The following is a 16197-nucleotide window of genomic DNA, read 5'->3' as shown; positions in this document are numbered from 1 at the left end:
CCAGTAAACAAAAATGGGGGAAAAAGAAGACCAAAACAGAGGTTTTTCAGCTGCAGACACCGGAAGTTTTATTTTCAAAATAAAAGCGGGGGATACGTGTGTCTGGCTAAAATGTCTTTGGAGCTCTATCTAGAAAATATTTTAGACGGGGCACAATAAGGTCTGACATCTGCAAATCCAGGTATCTATATGCACAAATAAAAGGGATTTGCTCACGTATCATAGTACAGATTTTCTTACAGGAAAGTCTGTGGTCCTGTCTTTAAAAAACGCTGGTTCTGGTGTCGGAATATGAAAACATCAAATAAAATCACATGTACATAAGTATTCATCGCCTTTTCTCATTACTTTTTTGATGCACCTTCAGCAGCAATTAGAGCTGAATACGATGCCACTAACGAAGGTCCTCGGAGGGTTCGATCCTGGGCTCGGGATCTTTCTGTGTGGAGTTTGCTTGTTCTCCCCGTGACTGCGTGGGTTCCCCCGCAACCCCGATAGGGACAAGCGGTAGAAAATGGATGGATGGATATACAGTATAAACACACACACAGTACAGGCCAAAAGTTTGGACACAACTTCTCCTCATTCAAAGCGTTTTCTTTATTTTCATGACTATTTACATTGTAGATTGTCACATCAAGACTATGAATGAACACGTGGAGTTATGTACTTGACAAAAAAAAGGTGAAATAACTGAAAACATGTATCTTAAGTATACAGGAAGCCAGTGCAGGTGAGCCAGTATCCGCGTTAAATTATCAAACTTTCTTGTTCTTGTCAAAAGTCGAGCAGCCGCATTTTGTACCAACTGTAATCTTTTAATGCTAGACATAGGGAGACCCAAAAATAATGTTACAGTAATCGAGACGAGACGTATATAATGCATGAATAATGATCTAAATGTCTGCGGACAAAACGGGATGAATTTTAGAGATATTACGGATGAAAAAAAGGCTGTTTTAGTAACACTCTTAATGTGTGACTCAATTGAGAGAGTTGGGTCGGAGACAATACCCAGATTCTTTACAGAGTCTTTGTGTAATTGTTTGGTTGTCAAATGTTTAGGTGGTATTATTAAATAGATGTCGGTGTCTAGCAGGACAGATCAACATTTCCATTTTGTTAGGATTAAGATGCAAAAAGTTGCTGGACATTCATTGTTTAATTTCATTAAGACACGCCTCTAGATGACTACAATCTGGCGTGTTGGTCAGCTTTAGGGGCATGTAGAGTTGGGTGTCATAACAGTGAAAGCTAACACCGTATTTGCGTATGATGTCACCTAGTGGCAGCATGTAGATGCTGAAAAGTGCAGGGCCAAGAACCGAACCCAGTGGAACTCCGCACGTTAACATACTCCAAGGTCACGTTATGGGAGATGCACTGCATCCTGTCAGTAAGATAGGAGTTAAATCAAGAAAAGGCTAAGTCTAACATACCAATACGTGTTTTGATACATTCTAATAAAATGTTATGCTCGACGGTATCGAAAGCAGCGCTAAGATCAAGTAGCAGCAACATGGATGAGGCATCAGCATCCATAGTTAGCATTTGATCATTAGTCATTTTTGCGAGAGCTGTCTCCGTAGTGTGATTTGCCCTGAAACTGGACTGAAAGGGTTCACAGAGATTGTTAAATTCTAAATGTTCATTTAGCTGCTTTGCAACAATCTGAGGATTTTTGAAATAAAGGGAAGGTGAGACACCGGCCGGTAGTTTACCATGAGGTCAGGATTGAGGTTAGGTATTTTGAACAGAGGATGATTAGCCACTTTTGAATGCTATGATATTTAGCACTGATGGTCCTAATTACAAACAGCTCATTAACCCTTGTGTAATGTTCATATTGTTACTCAGCCAGTGTCTGGACCAGTTGCATTTTGCATTTTGTGGCTTTTAATGCCTCAAACACTTTTATGTTAAAATACTGAACAGATGTTTACCTTATCCCAATAAACATCTGTTCAGTATTTTAACATAAAAGTGATAGTCGTAAGTCATAATTTGCTACCTCAGTAGAATGCATGTTCACCTCTGGCACAGTCACTACAGAAAAAAACATGAGTTATGTAGTATTCTACATGTAACCTGCATATTAACCAAGTATTAGCAACATTCTAAGAGCAAATGCTGAGGAACTACTTTTAGTAACATTTTGATCATAAAGTACTGCAGCTATTGACATACTGAGCTGCTGCATCGCCTCAGTTGGTATTAGATTATAAATGATGACCCATATAGTAGAAGGTTGTGTCCTTACACTGAAAAGTAGTCAATTTTGAAATTGTGAATGATCAAAAAAAGTGCACTTTAAAAAGAATCCAACATTGAGATTGTACAGTTATGTTGGCACTTGTCAGAAAAATTGTATGTCAATTATCCAAACTTTCCGTTCTGAGTTCCCAGTGAACAGACAAAAGTTGTCTTTGTTGCACCAAGCAAAAGGCTTGGAAAATTCCGCTGTGTACGATGGGAAGAGACGGGAGGGGTTATCTATTGTCATCCAAGACCTGCCCAAACTCAATCCAGGACCAGTCCAAGCCCGAGGCATCTTTTTGTGTTAATGTGACCGAAAACAATGGCTGTTTACATACCCCCCATTCCTTTAGAAACAGCTGTTATGTAAACAGGGAATATCCAAATAAAGGAGAAGACGTAAACCTTTTTTTGTTAGAGTGTGATGACACTGTACAAGGGTACAGGTGTACGCGTCTCTCCTCATATTGAGCCCTGTCTATTTCCTTGCTTCTTGTCTGTTTTAATAGAGGTCATCAATGTTTAAACCTGACAGCACCATTTATTGAATTAGTGAAATGATGGAATTTAAAACTGCTGTATTTCTTCCAGAACGCAGACAAGGTAGGTTAAGTAATCATTTTTAACCACTAATGGTAAACTAGCCAGTGGTCTTATTTTTGTTGATTGTGGCTTGCTTGTTTCAAATATTCCAATTAGTTTTTCATTCATTATCAAAGGACTACACATGGATTTAAGACCAAGGTATCCATATTTTCCAGCGAGGGCCACATACAGAAACATTACGCAGAGGGAACTTCGATACACACGTCAGTCACCGCCAACTTCAAAGGGGATGTCTTTAGCATTGGCAACCAAGTAACGGTAAAAAAAAAATCAGTCAGTTGATACATGGCTGGTGCAGTCTTTATTTAAAACATGTGTTGTCATTGGTCCACAGGTGACACGGCTTCCTGTAAAAACAAAAAATCTGTAAAATTGTCCTGCCTCAAATGTTAAATTGAGTATTTGGTACGTACGTTTCCGGTGTCTGTTGCAGAAGTCACTACACTGGGAGGGGCTGCAATTTTGCTCTCGAGGTCCATCATACCAGTTTCCTTCACCGCTTCTGGGCTTTCCCTTCTACAGGGCACAAATGCAGCAATGACCAACAATAAAATGCGAGTAGATGCAGATTTTAAATCCTATTTTAGATTGATGAACTTTGTCCGTGATTCTTTTGTGTGGTTAGGTTATAATTTAAATACCTTGAACTGGAACTCTTCTTGCGCTTGATCACCACTGCGATGACAGTGATGACAATAACCGCACAGACACCAGCAGTGCTGTACACAATGGGACCTTGCAGGGACTTGTGCTGACACGAGTCGCCTTTGTAGCCCATTGAACACACGCATGTCACTTTCTCGTCAGCCTCCTTGCAGAGTCCATTTCCACTGCAGCGTCTCTGGCCACATGTTTGGGCGTCCAAGTTTAAGAGCTGTTTGATTGTGTTCGTGGTCGAGTTGAAGCTAGAGACCGGTTGTCCAGTCGGGGAGATTGGAGACTCTGTGAAAGCGGGTACCGTGACTCCAGACCTTGGTTTTAGACCGACACCTGTAATGGCGACATTGTAGTTGACAGGACAACACACAGCAAAACTTTAGAAAGACTCACAGTTCTCATCCGAGTAATCGGCACAGTCTATGTGCCCGTCGCAAAACTTTTCAGCCGACTGGCATGAAAGCTGATCCAGACATGACCTGCTGCCAGGTGGGCAGCGCTGTTCTGGGTAACAGTGGGTTGCATTCACGTTGATGTAGTCATGGGCACACTGGCACGTTCGACCCCTCGGGGTAGCCAAGCACAAGTGCTGGCAGTGGCCGTTGCTCACTCTGCACTGGTTCGAACCTGTCAAGATTTTTTTAAATAAGACCAATTAAAAAAAGCTACTTGGAATCATTAATTCTGGTAAGTTTTACTCACCGATCTGACTACGTTTGCCGAAAGCCTTCATGCTGACCACTTCCGTACCAACTTCGAACCACAATTTCTTCAGCTGCTGCTCCTCATCGGTGTACCAGAGTCTCGTCTTATCTGGATTCATTAAAAAAAATGACTGCAAATTGATAGACTGCTTCATGCAAGGGTGGACAATATGAACTTTTATGCAACTATTGGTAGTTCCTACACAAACACATGGAAGGGTATGTACCTCCTAAAGTCACACGTATGCAAGGGTGGACAATATGAACTTTTATGCAACTATTGGTAGTTCCTACACAAACACATGGAAGGGTATGTACCTCCTAAAGTCACACGTATACCATGTCATATTTGGTCAAGACTGAGTCTTCTTACCCAAGTTTCAGTTGTTGGCCATCATTCAACTTTCAGCCACCGGTTTTGCTTAGGATGCATAAATTAGCATGCTGTGAATGGAACATCTTTGTCTCTCCGTGTTTACTGGATTGACCCGAACTTGTCTATAAAAATGTTGTCTAGTACAGTTCCCCAATATTGTAGTCTGTCCAATAACTGTCCTGTGTCCATATCGCCATACCATCAGGTGGCCTAACTTTTTTCATTGAGGGCTGGATGTAGAAAAAATTGAAGGGGGATATTCTTCGCATTTTAAATTTACTTAGAACGCTTAAATAATCCAATGCTGATCCCAAAATGCTAAATTATCAAGTTAAAAAATAATATCTGGGGCCTTGTTGAAAGTTGTGTTTTTCTTGAAAATTGTTATACTAGCAATTGATCACTATTGAGGGCTGTAAACCCTTGCAAGTTTATCGTAGCATAAATGTACATTTTAAGAAATCTGGATGCAAGCCTTTGCTCAATAGTGCCCCCTCAAGAGTGAAATACGCACCTGTGTATGATTGAAAAATCTCACTATGGTTAGGTTCCAGGACCCCAGAAAAAAGCAAAAACGCACTTGAATGGGCGCATCTACAAAAAGCCCTGTAATTGCCTTTGAATCGAAAATGACTAATATGATTTTAAAAAAAGATTAGTTTTGCACGTTAACTGCAATGCTGTAGGCCTGCAATTTTAAACATCTTGTCACAGCATCTTCATGCCGGGAAATATTTGGTAAATTTACTTGTGGATTAATAGCTGGACACTTTCCCCAGCTGATGGCACCATCTAACCACTTTCTATTGAAAGTAATGACAAAAATAATTTCAGCAAATAAAAACAATGAACAGGCACTAATCTACTGTGCAGGTAGTTAACCATTTTGGGGGGGAATTTCTTGGCTCTGTGTAAAATTCTTAATGGGGGCAGTGTTTAATTGTACCTGTTAAACATGCTGTGGGCCACACTTCAGACACCCTGACAGACTATTTAATTTATATACATTTTTAACTAGGATTAACATTAGATTAGTCATTACCACTGACAGTCATCCAGACCAGGGTGTCTTCACTGAGAGCTACTGCAGCCAGTCCATCAGCAACCTTCAATTCCTTGTACCCAGAGCCATCAAGTTGAACAGAACCAATCACGTCTAGACCTGTGGAAATATCAGGTCCATACAATCACACTGCAGTATATATTCAACCACAATAATGAAAACATTAGCTTCAAAATTTTCAGGGCATTAAATCCATCACAACTGGACCGTTCAGATATTCCTAGAAGAAATTTTGCTTAATCTAGCAGGCTTCATTTGTTCATGCTCAAACCTAGACAGGACAACTCTAGCCTGAGAGGAAGGTGAAGGATCCAAAGTATTTATCCTCTAAGAGGGGACACGCCCAGACAATGTTACACTGTAGAGGTGCAAAACCACAGTTAAGAGCCAATGAGTGAGACCTCTGCCAGCACTACAACAATCTCTAGGATGTAATGCCAAGGATGATTTCAAACCAACTGGTCTAACGCCATTTTGCACCATATGATATGTTGGATCCAGCACCATCCTTAGACTATAGCTGTCCTATCCAAGTCTGAACATGATCTGAAGATGCCTGTTTGAATAAGAAGCAATGTACAACAACCAGAACAGTCTAGTTGTGATTGAGTCAGTGCCTTGAGAATACAAAAACCTGGATGGATTACAATATTCTCTGGCACGTTAGCTTCAATACAAGTGAGTTTTACCAGCGTCAGCCCAGAGAACAGTGTCTCCATTACTGGAGAAGACCAGAGAAGTTGGTCGGACAGCATCCTTCCACACAACTCTTCTGGCAGCACCATCCATGTCGGAGCACTCCACCGTGGCCCCGGCGCTGGTGTCCTGCAGACCCTGATTGGTGAAGCACAGAATCCCCCTGGGCGGATTAAGCGCTATGGATTCCACTCTCCCGATATCCTCCTTTATCAACACAGCAGTGTAGACACTTCTGCTAGAGGTGACATGCAGGCGGGGTTGCTTGTTGCTACTCCAGTAGACGTCGAAGGTGACCCAGTCCAACGCCATGGCGGTGATCGTGTCACCAAGGAGCTTGAGCAGGTGGCCTCGAGAAGTTAAATCCAAGTTATTCAGTTTGAAGGAGCTGAGTGACGTTGTGCCGTCGTCCGCCAAAAGGAGGACGTGGTCGTGTAAGCTGTAGTCCATCAGGGCGGCTTCATTGACACTCGGCACCGGCAGGGCTGTGTGCTCAGGCCAGCCTTTCAACACGGCTGCGTTGTGTCGAGCCTGCAGGTAAATCTGTACAAAACAGAAAGTGTTTTCTTTGATACATGGTGGCATGTCACTTGTAAGGCTCATTCCTATAGGAAACCAATTCAAATCCAATTAACTTCCAAAATTGGTAATAACTCAAGACTACACTGCAAAAACTGAAATCTAAGTAAGATTAAATATCTCAAATAAGGGTGATATTTATTTTCTGTCTGATAAGATAATTCTTCTCACTAAGCAGATTTTATGTTAGAGTGTTTTACTTGTTTTAAGGGTTTTGGTCCTAAATGATCTCAGTAAGATATTACAGCTTGTTGCTGAGATTTTATGACCTATATTGAGTAAAACATGCTTGAAACTTTTTGTCCAAATTTCCACAGGACGGCGGGGAAGAAGAGGGGAGAAGGCGGCCAAAATGGTCAAAAGTCCCAATTTTGTCCAAAATACCTCCCAGGGTTCCAGTCCCACGATTCACCATCGCCGGCCGCACAAGTCCCGGGATGCAAAAAAAAAGTCCAAAACGCACCCAGCAAAGTCCCACGGGAAGTGGGCGAGAAAAGTGAGAAAAGTCGTCACAAGTCCCCAAAAATGTTCAAAATACCTACCCAGGTTCGAGTCCCACAAGTCCCACCGCGCAAGTCCCGGGATTCCCAAAATGTCCATAACACCCAGCCGAGTCCCACGGGGAGGGGGGGGATAAAAGTTGGAAAAGTCTGCAAAAGTCCCAAAAATGTTCAAAATACCTACCCAGGTTGGAGTCCCACATGGAGTGCCACAAGTCTTAGGACTTGTGGCACTCTAACCCGGGTGTGATTTTTGAACATTTCACCGACTTTTCTCACTTTTCTCCCCGCCTGCCCGTGGGACTTTGCTGCACGCGTTTGACATTTTGGGCATCCCGGCCGGCGGCGGGACTTGTTGGACTCGAACCTGAGTAGGTATTTTGAACATTTTTGGGACTTTTGCCGACTTTATAAACATGAATTTTTAAAAAGGAAAAAAGATTTTGTGACGATAAAATAGATGTAATCGTAGTATCGACTAGATACGCTATTGTACTTTGTATCATTACAGTGGATGTTAGGTGTAGATCCACCCATGGCATTTATTTACATTCAGGGTGCTAGCTTGCTGCTAGTTAGCCATCGTATCCTACGGTGTGTAGTGAAGCATGTTTAGCAATTCCTCGTCTTCCAGGGATGATACTTGTAAGAAACTTTGTCGTCATGGAGGCGAGGATTAGTGATTAAGTAGCTAAAGCACTGCCGACTAGACATTGGCCGCTAGCTAGCCATGTCTTAAAGCACCTCCTCCTGAGGGTGTTTCAGTGTTATAACTTCACCTTTACCGTTAGTTTTTAAGCCAAAATACGTCCATTCTCCCTTTTCTATCTACGCACTGTGTCTGCTTGTAAGTACTCCGTGTGTGTGTGCGCTGACAAACATGCTCGTCTGACGGACTATGCGCCGTCATGCCCGGGAACCGGTACTTTTCAAACCGAGTATATTACCGTGATACTATACCGGTATACCGTACAACCGTAGTCCAGACAATGTTATGCAAAATTGTTGTGCAAAATGACAGTTGAGACTATAGGTGAGACCTCTGCTACTACAAATAACTAAGATTTAATGCCAACAAGAATGATTTCAATCCAATTAACTGTTGCACTGGTAGAGATCTCACTCCATTGTATTTTAATACACCACACAAGTCCATTCTGTTTGTCTATATTACAATACATGCCGAGTTAGCCAAAACATGCCGAGTTAGCCAAAACATGCCGAGTTAGCCAAAACATGCCGAGTTAGCCAAAACATGCCGAGTTAGCCAAAACATGCCGAGTTAGCCAAAACATGCCGAGTTAGCCAAAACATGCCGAGTTAGCATTCTACCTAGCTCTCACCCTTCTGATTTTAAGGCTTTACTAGTTGGTCACCAGTCTATTTTAGTACGACTGTAAAATGAGCCAAGTTTCATGTGCCAGACTTTGATAAAAAGGGGAAAAAAACATTCAAGAGTTAAATACATGAGGATTCTGCAACACAGACACACCTTTGTGACGGTGGAGGGCGACAACAGCAATAGAAAAGCTGCATCAACCAAGTTGGTACAAGTCAGAGCATCGTCAGCCAGTATAAGACCAGAAGGACACTTGCACACAGCTCTGAGCCCCGGGGCCAAAACGCACAAGTGAGAACAGTCCTTTTTCTTGCAGGGATTTTCAGTGCTTAACTGTAACATTTGGTGGATAATCTACAAAGGAGAGAGAGAGAGAGAGAGAGAGAGAGAGAGAAAGAAACCTTGGATCATACCACATGTAAAATTGATTTCAAAGACTGCAGTTAGTCCAACTTCAATTGGAACCATTTGGAATGTAATTATGTCTTAATGAGAAATACTTACTTTTATGCCAAAAGGTTGCCTTGGTCTCTTCAAGAGAACTCGAATGTTTTTGCCAGTAACTTTATGGGCAGCCTGCACCACCCGTCTCTTGGAGTCAGACCAGTAAAGAATGTCATTGAACACCGCCAGGGAGAACGGGTTGGCAGTCTCCTTCATCTGTAGGATCTGGTCAGATTCATATGCAATTTAGTGGACTGCACTTCTAAATGTCAAATTGCAGGTTTTATTGCTCAAATATTTTACCCGAATGTCATCTCCGTCCAACGTTGCAGACCCTATTGCCTTGAGCTTTTCGTCGGTCCAGTAGACCCTGTCAGCCAGAGTGTCTACTGCCACAACACCTGGCCAGCCCAAGCTGGAGATCACCACCGCCCTCCTCTCAGACCCGTCCATTCCAGCTCTTTCAATCTTGGCCATGTTGCCGATTTCGGACCAGAACATCAGCCTACGAGAATTATGAAAATTGACACCCTCAAGATTCCAAGTTAGTGTCAAAGTCATTTTCCATCATGGGCCACATCAGTTCGGGCTGCCGTCAGTACTGCTTGTAACTGAAACAAACTCAATTTTTTCATAATATACAAACTGTACAGTCATTTGATCATTCTAACTGTTAATTGGCCCTAGTGTGTGAATGTTGTCTTGTCCAGGGTGTACCTCGCCTTCCGCCCCAATGCAGCCGAGATAGGCTCCAACACCCCTCACGACCCCATAAGGCAGGGGTGTCCAAACTTTTTCCACTGAGGGCCGCACACGGAAAAATTAAAGCCTTCGGGGGCCATTTTGATAGTTTTCATTTTCAAATTATAACAAAATATATGGATTTTTTTTTTGTTTTTTTACCTTTAGGGCTCCCGGGGACCATAAAGGGTCTAAGTCAGGGGTGTCAAACTCATTTTAGATCGGGGGCCGCATGGAGAAAAATCTACTCCCAGGTGGGCCGGACTGGTAAAATCACGGCACGATAACTTAAAAATAAAGACAACTTCAGATTATTTTTTTTGTTTAAAAATAGAACAAGCACATTCTGAAAATGAACAAATCATAATGTTGATGGTTTTTTTTTACACATACATGTTGCAGTTAATAGTATTCTATCTTTGTCGTTACTTATACTTTCTGAATAAATGATGTGATAATGTTCATCAGTCAACTCATAGGTGTAATTTTCAATCTATTAAAATAAAAAAAATATCAAAATCAAATTACAGGATGTTATTTATGTAGTTTGCTCATTTTTCTCAACTGGTGCACTAAGATCATGTGTTATTTTTTGTTTTTTTTTGCATATGTAGCATCATCTAAAATGATACAAAGAATTGCTATTGCGACATCTAGTGGACACATTTAGAAGAGCAGTTTCTTTCATTCCAAAATTTCGCAAACTCATCCCGCGGGCCGGATAAAACCTGTTCGTGGGCCTGATCCGGCCCGCACGTTTGACACCCCTGGTCTAAGTCATTAAAATGTTAAAAACAAGTCCAATTATTTTTTTATTTAACGCTTACAGTAAATCTCTACAGTATATCAACTTCAGGTTGATGTAAAATTTAAAAAACCAAAAAGGTTTTATGCCTTTTCTGTCAAGACAACTTTGTTTTTTATAATAAAACTGAAATATGCAGTATTTCCCCCACGGCCCAAAACATTCAGAAAGCAATGTTTGATGTGAAGTAATTAGAGCATCAATAATGCAAAACACCATTGATATTAATTCATTGTTATTTTTGAGTAATCACAGTGAAAAGATAAATAAAATCCCATGAAATATATTTAGGATACAAAAGGTGCCCCACTCTAAGTGATACATTTGTATTAGTTTTTTTTTTTTTTACTTTCAACACTTAAGTTACGAGATTAACTTCAGATATATGTCAATTTTACGTTTGAACTATTGTTTGTTTTGTGCTCTTTTGTCAAAGAAAACTGTTTTTGTATGGCCATTTTCCACATAAAACATTTTAAAGTGAAATATTTGAAATAATTGGAGCCTTGAATAGGTCAATAATTCATTATAACATTGATTTAAAAAAAAAAATTTAAGCAATGGCAAAAAAGAAAAATAGAGACAAAAGAAAAAAAACAGCCTGCATAGCAGCTTTGTGTCAACATTGCAACTTTTTCTAGTTAGATTTCACCTCATCCCACTTTTTGTAATATTATTTTTTATTTTTGCAATAGCCTTTCCAGAATGTGTGGCGGGCCGGTAAACAATTAGCTGCGGGCCGCAAATGGCCCGCGGGCCGCACTTTGGACACCCCTGCCATAAGGGACAAGCGGTAGAAAGTTGATGGATCGATCTGGACTTCAAATTTCAAAGGAAGATTTCACAGTTCACCTACTTCAAAAAGGGTTGCAATTAGAGATGTCAAATATTCCGATATTGTCCAACTCTTAATAACCGATTCCGATATCAACCGATACCGATGTATACAGTCGTGGAATTAACACATTATGCCTAATTTTGTTGTGATGCCCCGCTGGATGCATTAAAAAATGTAACAAGGTTTTCCGAAATAAATCAACTCAAGTTATGGAAAAAAAATGCCAACATGGCACTGCCATATTTATTATTGAAGTCACAAAGTGCATTATTTTTTTTAATATGCCTCAAAACAGCAGCTTGGAATTTGGGACATGCTCTCCCCGAGAGAGCATGAGGAGGTGGGGGGGTGTATATTGTAGCGTCCCGGAAGAGTTAGTGCTGCAAGGAGTTCCGGGTATTTGTTGTGTTTATGTTGTGTTACAGTGCGGATGTTCTCCCGAAATGGGTTTGTCATTTTTGTTTGGTGTGGGTTCACAGTGTGGCGCATATTTGTAACAGTGTTAAAGTTGTTTATACGTCCACCCTCAGTGTGACTTGTATGGCTGTTGACCAATTATGCCTTGCATTCACTTGTGTGAAAAGCCGTAGATATGTGATTGGGCCGGCACATTATTGGCGCTCTGTACTCCTTACGTCCATGTACACAGCTGCGTTTTAAAAAGTCATAAATTGTACTTTTTGAAACCTATACCGATAATTTCCAATATTATATTTTAAAGCATTTATCGGCTGATATCGGATTGCCGATATTATCGGACATCTCTAGTTGCAATGACCTAAAAATGGCTTCTTACATCAAGTTATCAATAACTGCAGCTACATTGAGTATATTTTTCTCTCTAAAAAAATTGCAATATACGTATTGGGATTAGGTCTTTACAGTCCACATAAAAAATGTGATGGTCCAAAAAAGGTGGCCCCCCAGGCCTTGAGTTTGACACTTGTGAGTTAGACACTAAAGCCTGTTTAGGTCAACGGTCCTGGGACTGTCCATATAACTGCAATTAGAAATAAAGTAGCCATTGTTTACATTTATACATGAGTCTTTGGCCAGACAAATACCTAATAAAAGATTTCTGGTTACATTTTGTTGACATGCTATTCCATCTTTTGTGCATATTTATATTCTATTTTCAAATCTTATTCCTAAACAGAGCTGCTGCGATCCTTCCGTTGCATATCTTGGCTAGATATTTTGTGCATGTTCAACTCTGGTGGTAAAAGTTAAGGGTATTTTGTTAGAAGTCAGGTTACTAGAATGCTTTTATGTCGAAGCTTCCTCTGCACCAAATAGGAAGTCACTGCCTACAAGTGACAATGTTTACAGTTACGCTGCTGAGCGATTGTTATTACTACGGTACAACACGTCGACAAACGGACCCCTTTGGTTCTCAAATTGTGTCAGGAAAAGTGTTCGACCATGTATGTAGACGTCGACGAAATGGGCTTAACATGAACCAGGACAGATTTCACCATACCCTTTTTCTGGTAACAAGGCCAGGGAGCGAGGCTGATCAAGGTCTTCATCCAGGATAACAGTCTGGTCTGGTGACCCAGCAGTGGCTAGTTCCATCGCAACAATTTGACTACTGACGCCATCAATCCAGTACACATTTCTCCCAAGCCAGTCCACGGCTAAAGAATCGGCCCGCACACCTGAGAAAACAATCATTGGTTAGCATTCATAGAATCACAAGTACTACGCACTTCTAGACCCAACTAAAACCATTGATCTACCTCTAATTAGGGTTCCTGTGGTCTTCTGATCAAGAGAGGACCACCTGATGCTGTACGTGTCAAGACTGACCCAGAACACCCTCTGCTTGTACCAGTCGTAGTCCAGAGATAAGACTGCTTTCTTGGCAGAGGAAGACAACACATCCAAGCTACCGCTGCGCAAACCAAACAGAAAGAGATCCGTTTGGACTGACGCCAACAGTAAAGGTTCACCTGCGGGAGAATCAGTCATTTAGTTTGTGTATTCAGAAGCACATCTTATAACAGAAGTGTGACTACACTGCATTGACTCACCAATTAATCACTTTTCTGTATTGCTCAAAGACTTTGGTGTAGAATACATAACATGTAATGGGAGTTCTTTAGTCAATGTTTTACAGACCATCTTTAAAGGCCTACTGAAAGCCACTACTACTGACCACGCAGTCTGATAGTTTATATATCAATGATGAAATCTTAACATTGCAACACATGCCAATACGGCCGGGTTAACTTATAAAGTGCAATTTTAAATTTCCCGGGAAGCTTCTGGTTGAAAACGTCTATGTATGACGTTTGCGCGTGACGTCAATGGTTGAAACGGAAGTATTCGGACACCATTGTATCAAATACAAAAAGCTGTTTTCATTGCAAAATTCCACAGTATTCTGGACATCTGTGTTGGTGAATCTTTTGCAATTTGTTTAATGAACAATGGAGACTGCAAAGAAGAAAGCTGTAGGTGGGATCGGTGTATTAGCGGCTGGCTGCAGCAACACAACCAGGAGGACTTTGACTTGGATAGCAGACGCGCTAGCCGCCGACCGCATCAATGATCGGGTGAAGTCCGTCACTCCGATTGCTGGAACGCAGGTGAGCACGGGTGTTGAGCAGATGAGGGCTGGCTGGCGTAGGTGGATAGCTAATGTTTTTAGCATAGCTCTGTGAGGTCCCGTAGCTAAGTTAGCTTCAATGGCGTCGTTAGCAACAGCATTGTTAAGCTTTGCCAGGCTGGAAAGCATTAACCGTGTAGTTACATGTCCATGGTTTAATAGTATTGTTGATTTTCTGTCTATCCTTCCAGTCAGGGGTTTATTTCTTTTGTTTCTATCTGCAGTTAAGCACGATGCTATCACGTTAGCTCCGTAGCTAAAGTGCTTTGCCGATGTATTGTCGTGGAGATAAAAGTCACTGAATGTCCATTTCGCGTTCTCGACTCTTTCAAGAGGATATAGTATCCGAGGTGGTTTAAAATACAAATCCGTGATCCACTATAGAAAAAGGAGAGTGTGGAATCCAATGAGCCAGCTTGTACCTAAGTTACGGTCAGAGCGGAAAAAAAATACGTCCTGCACTGCACTCTAGTCCTTCACTCTCACGTTCCTCATCCACAAATCTTTCATCCTTGCTCAAATTAATGGGGTAATCGTCGCTTTCTCGGTCCGAATCGCTCTCGCTGCTGGTGTAAACAATGGGAAAATGTGAGGAGCCCTTCAACCTGTGACGTCATGCTACTTCCGGTACAGGAAAGGCTTTTTTTTTTATTAGCGACCAAAAGTTGCGTACTTTATCGTCTATGTTCCTTTCAGCAAAAATATGGCAATATCGCGAAATTATCAAGTATGACAGAATGGATCTGCCATCCCCGTTTAAATTTTAAAAATTCATTTCAGTAGGCCTTTAAACCACTTTCAGGATGCACCGTTTGGGCGGTCTTATTTACATGCCTCCACTTTGAATCTGCTCTCCTCAGCCATGTTGTAGTTTTTAGCACTTCCATAGAGTCTACTGGAGGTGCAAGTCAATGAAACGCTAATTTATTAGAAATGGCAACAGCGGAGGAGGCATATACACGTCCAAGTCAGTCCGCCCCACAAGATAACGTCAGACTACGACGGCAGACTCGTGCAAAGCTCCTCGGGTAAACCTGTATCATACATCGAAATACCCGCTGATGTCAGAGTTACCAACCCTCCCGATTTTCCCGGGAGACTCCCGAATTTCAGTGCCCCTCCCGAAAATCTCCCAGGCCAACCAGTCTCCCGAATTTCTCCCGATTTCCACCCGGACAACAATATTGGAGGCGTGCCTTAAAGGCACTGCTTTTAGCATCCCCTACAACTTGTCGTCACATCCGCTTTTCCTCCATACAGTCACATAAATAAATGCGGCTTTTACACACCTACGTGAATGCAAATCATACTTGGTCAACAGCCATACAGGTCACACTGAGGGTGCCGGGATAAACAACTTTACTGTTACAAATATGCGCCACACTGTGAACCCACACCAAACAAGAATGAAACACATTTTGGGAGAACATCCGCACCGTAACACAACATAAACACAACAGAACAAATACCCAGAATCCCTTGTAGCACTAACTCTTCCGGGACGCTACAATATACACCCCCCGCTACCACCAAACCCCGCCCCCCATCTCCCGAATTCGGAGGTCTCAAGGTTGGCAAGTATGCTTGGGGCTGGGGGGAAACGTCACAAATTGGGCAAATTCCAAACGGCTCGTTTAGAGCAGGGGTGTCCAAACTTTTTCCACTGAGGGCCGCACACTGAAAAATCAAAGCAAGCGGGGGCCATTTTGATATTTTTTATTTTTTAAAAAAATACAAATGCATAAAAAAATATACATTAAGGCTGCCACTCAGGCTTGATCCCGGTGAACCCAAAGAGTTTGTCAAAAAATATAAAAAATGTGTCATTTATTATTATTATTATTCAAAGTTTAAATCTCTAGATCAACATTAGGTCTGTCAAAAAAAGTTTTTAAACATTTAAGTTGTATGCCCTTTTTGTCAAAGAAAACCCAGGTTTTTTATGGAAAAAAACCCACCAAATATGCAATATTTTCCCCCAA

General features: G+C 41.5%; 1 protein-coding gene across 2 annotated transcripts in view; it reads right to left on the bottom strand.

Annotated features, from left to right (window-relative positions):
* Window positions 1-3144: 3144 nt before the first annotated feature.
* The window catches only part of lrp13 (low-density lipoprotein receptor related-protein 13), a 31032-nt gene continuing 17979 nt past the window's right edge, over window positions 3145-16197 (bottom strand). For both annotated transcript variants that reach the window (XM_062051573.1, XM_062051574.1), the window contains exons 10-21: window positions 13344-13556; window positions 13085-13262; window positions 9524-9725; window positions 9281-9445; window positions 8930-9130; window positions 6352-6901; window positions 5642-5761; window positions 4222-4332; window positions 3913-4146; window positions 3504-3852; window positions 3276-3378; window positions 3145-3209 (exon numbers count right to left, since the gene is read on the bottom strand). In XM_062051573.1, the coding sequence (XP_061907557.1) occupies window positions 3183-3209; window positions 3276-3378; window positions 3504-3852; window positions 3913-4146; window positions 4222-4332; window positions 5642-5761; window positions 6352-6901; window positions 8930-9130; window positions 9281-9445; window positions 9524-9725; window positions 13085-13262; window positions 13344-13556 (2453 nt within the window). In that variant the 3' untranslated portion in view covers window positions 3145-3182. The remainder of the gene's footprint in view (window positions 3210-3275; window positions 3379-3503; window positions 3853-3912; window positions 4147-4221; window positions 4333-5641; window positions 5762-6351; window positions 6902-8929; window positions 9131-9280; window positions 9446-9523; window positions 9726-13084; window positions 13263-13343; window positions 13557-16197) is intronic.

The sequence above is a fragment of the Entelurus aequoreus genome, linkage group LG06 (assembly GCF_033978785.1).
Source record: "Entelurus aequoreus isolate RoL-2023_Sb linkage group LG06, RoL_Eaeq_v1.1, whole genome shotgun sequence".
NCBI classification, from domain to species: Eukaryota; Metazoa; Chordata; class Actinopteri; order Syngnathiformes; family Syngnathidae; genus Entelurus; species Entelurus aequoreus.
Note: the sequence above shows the minus strand (reverse complement) of the source record. Positions and strands in the feature narration are given on the sequence as shown.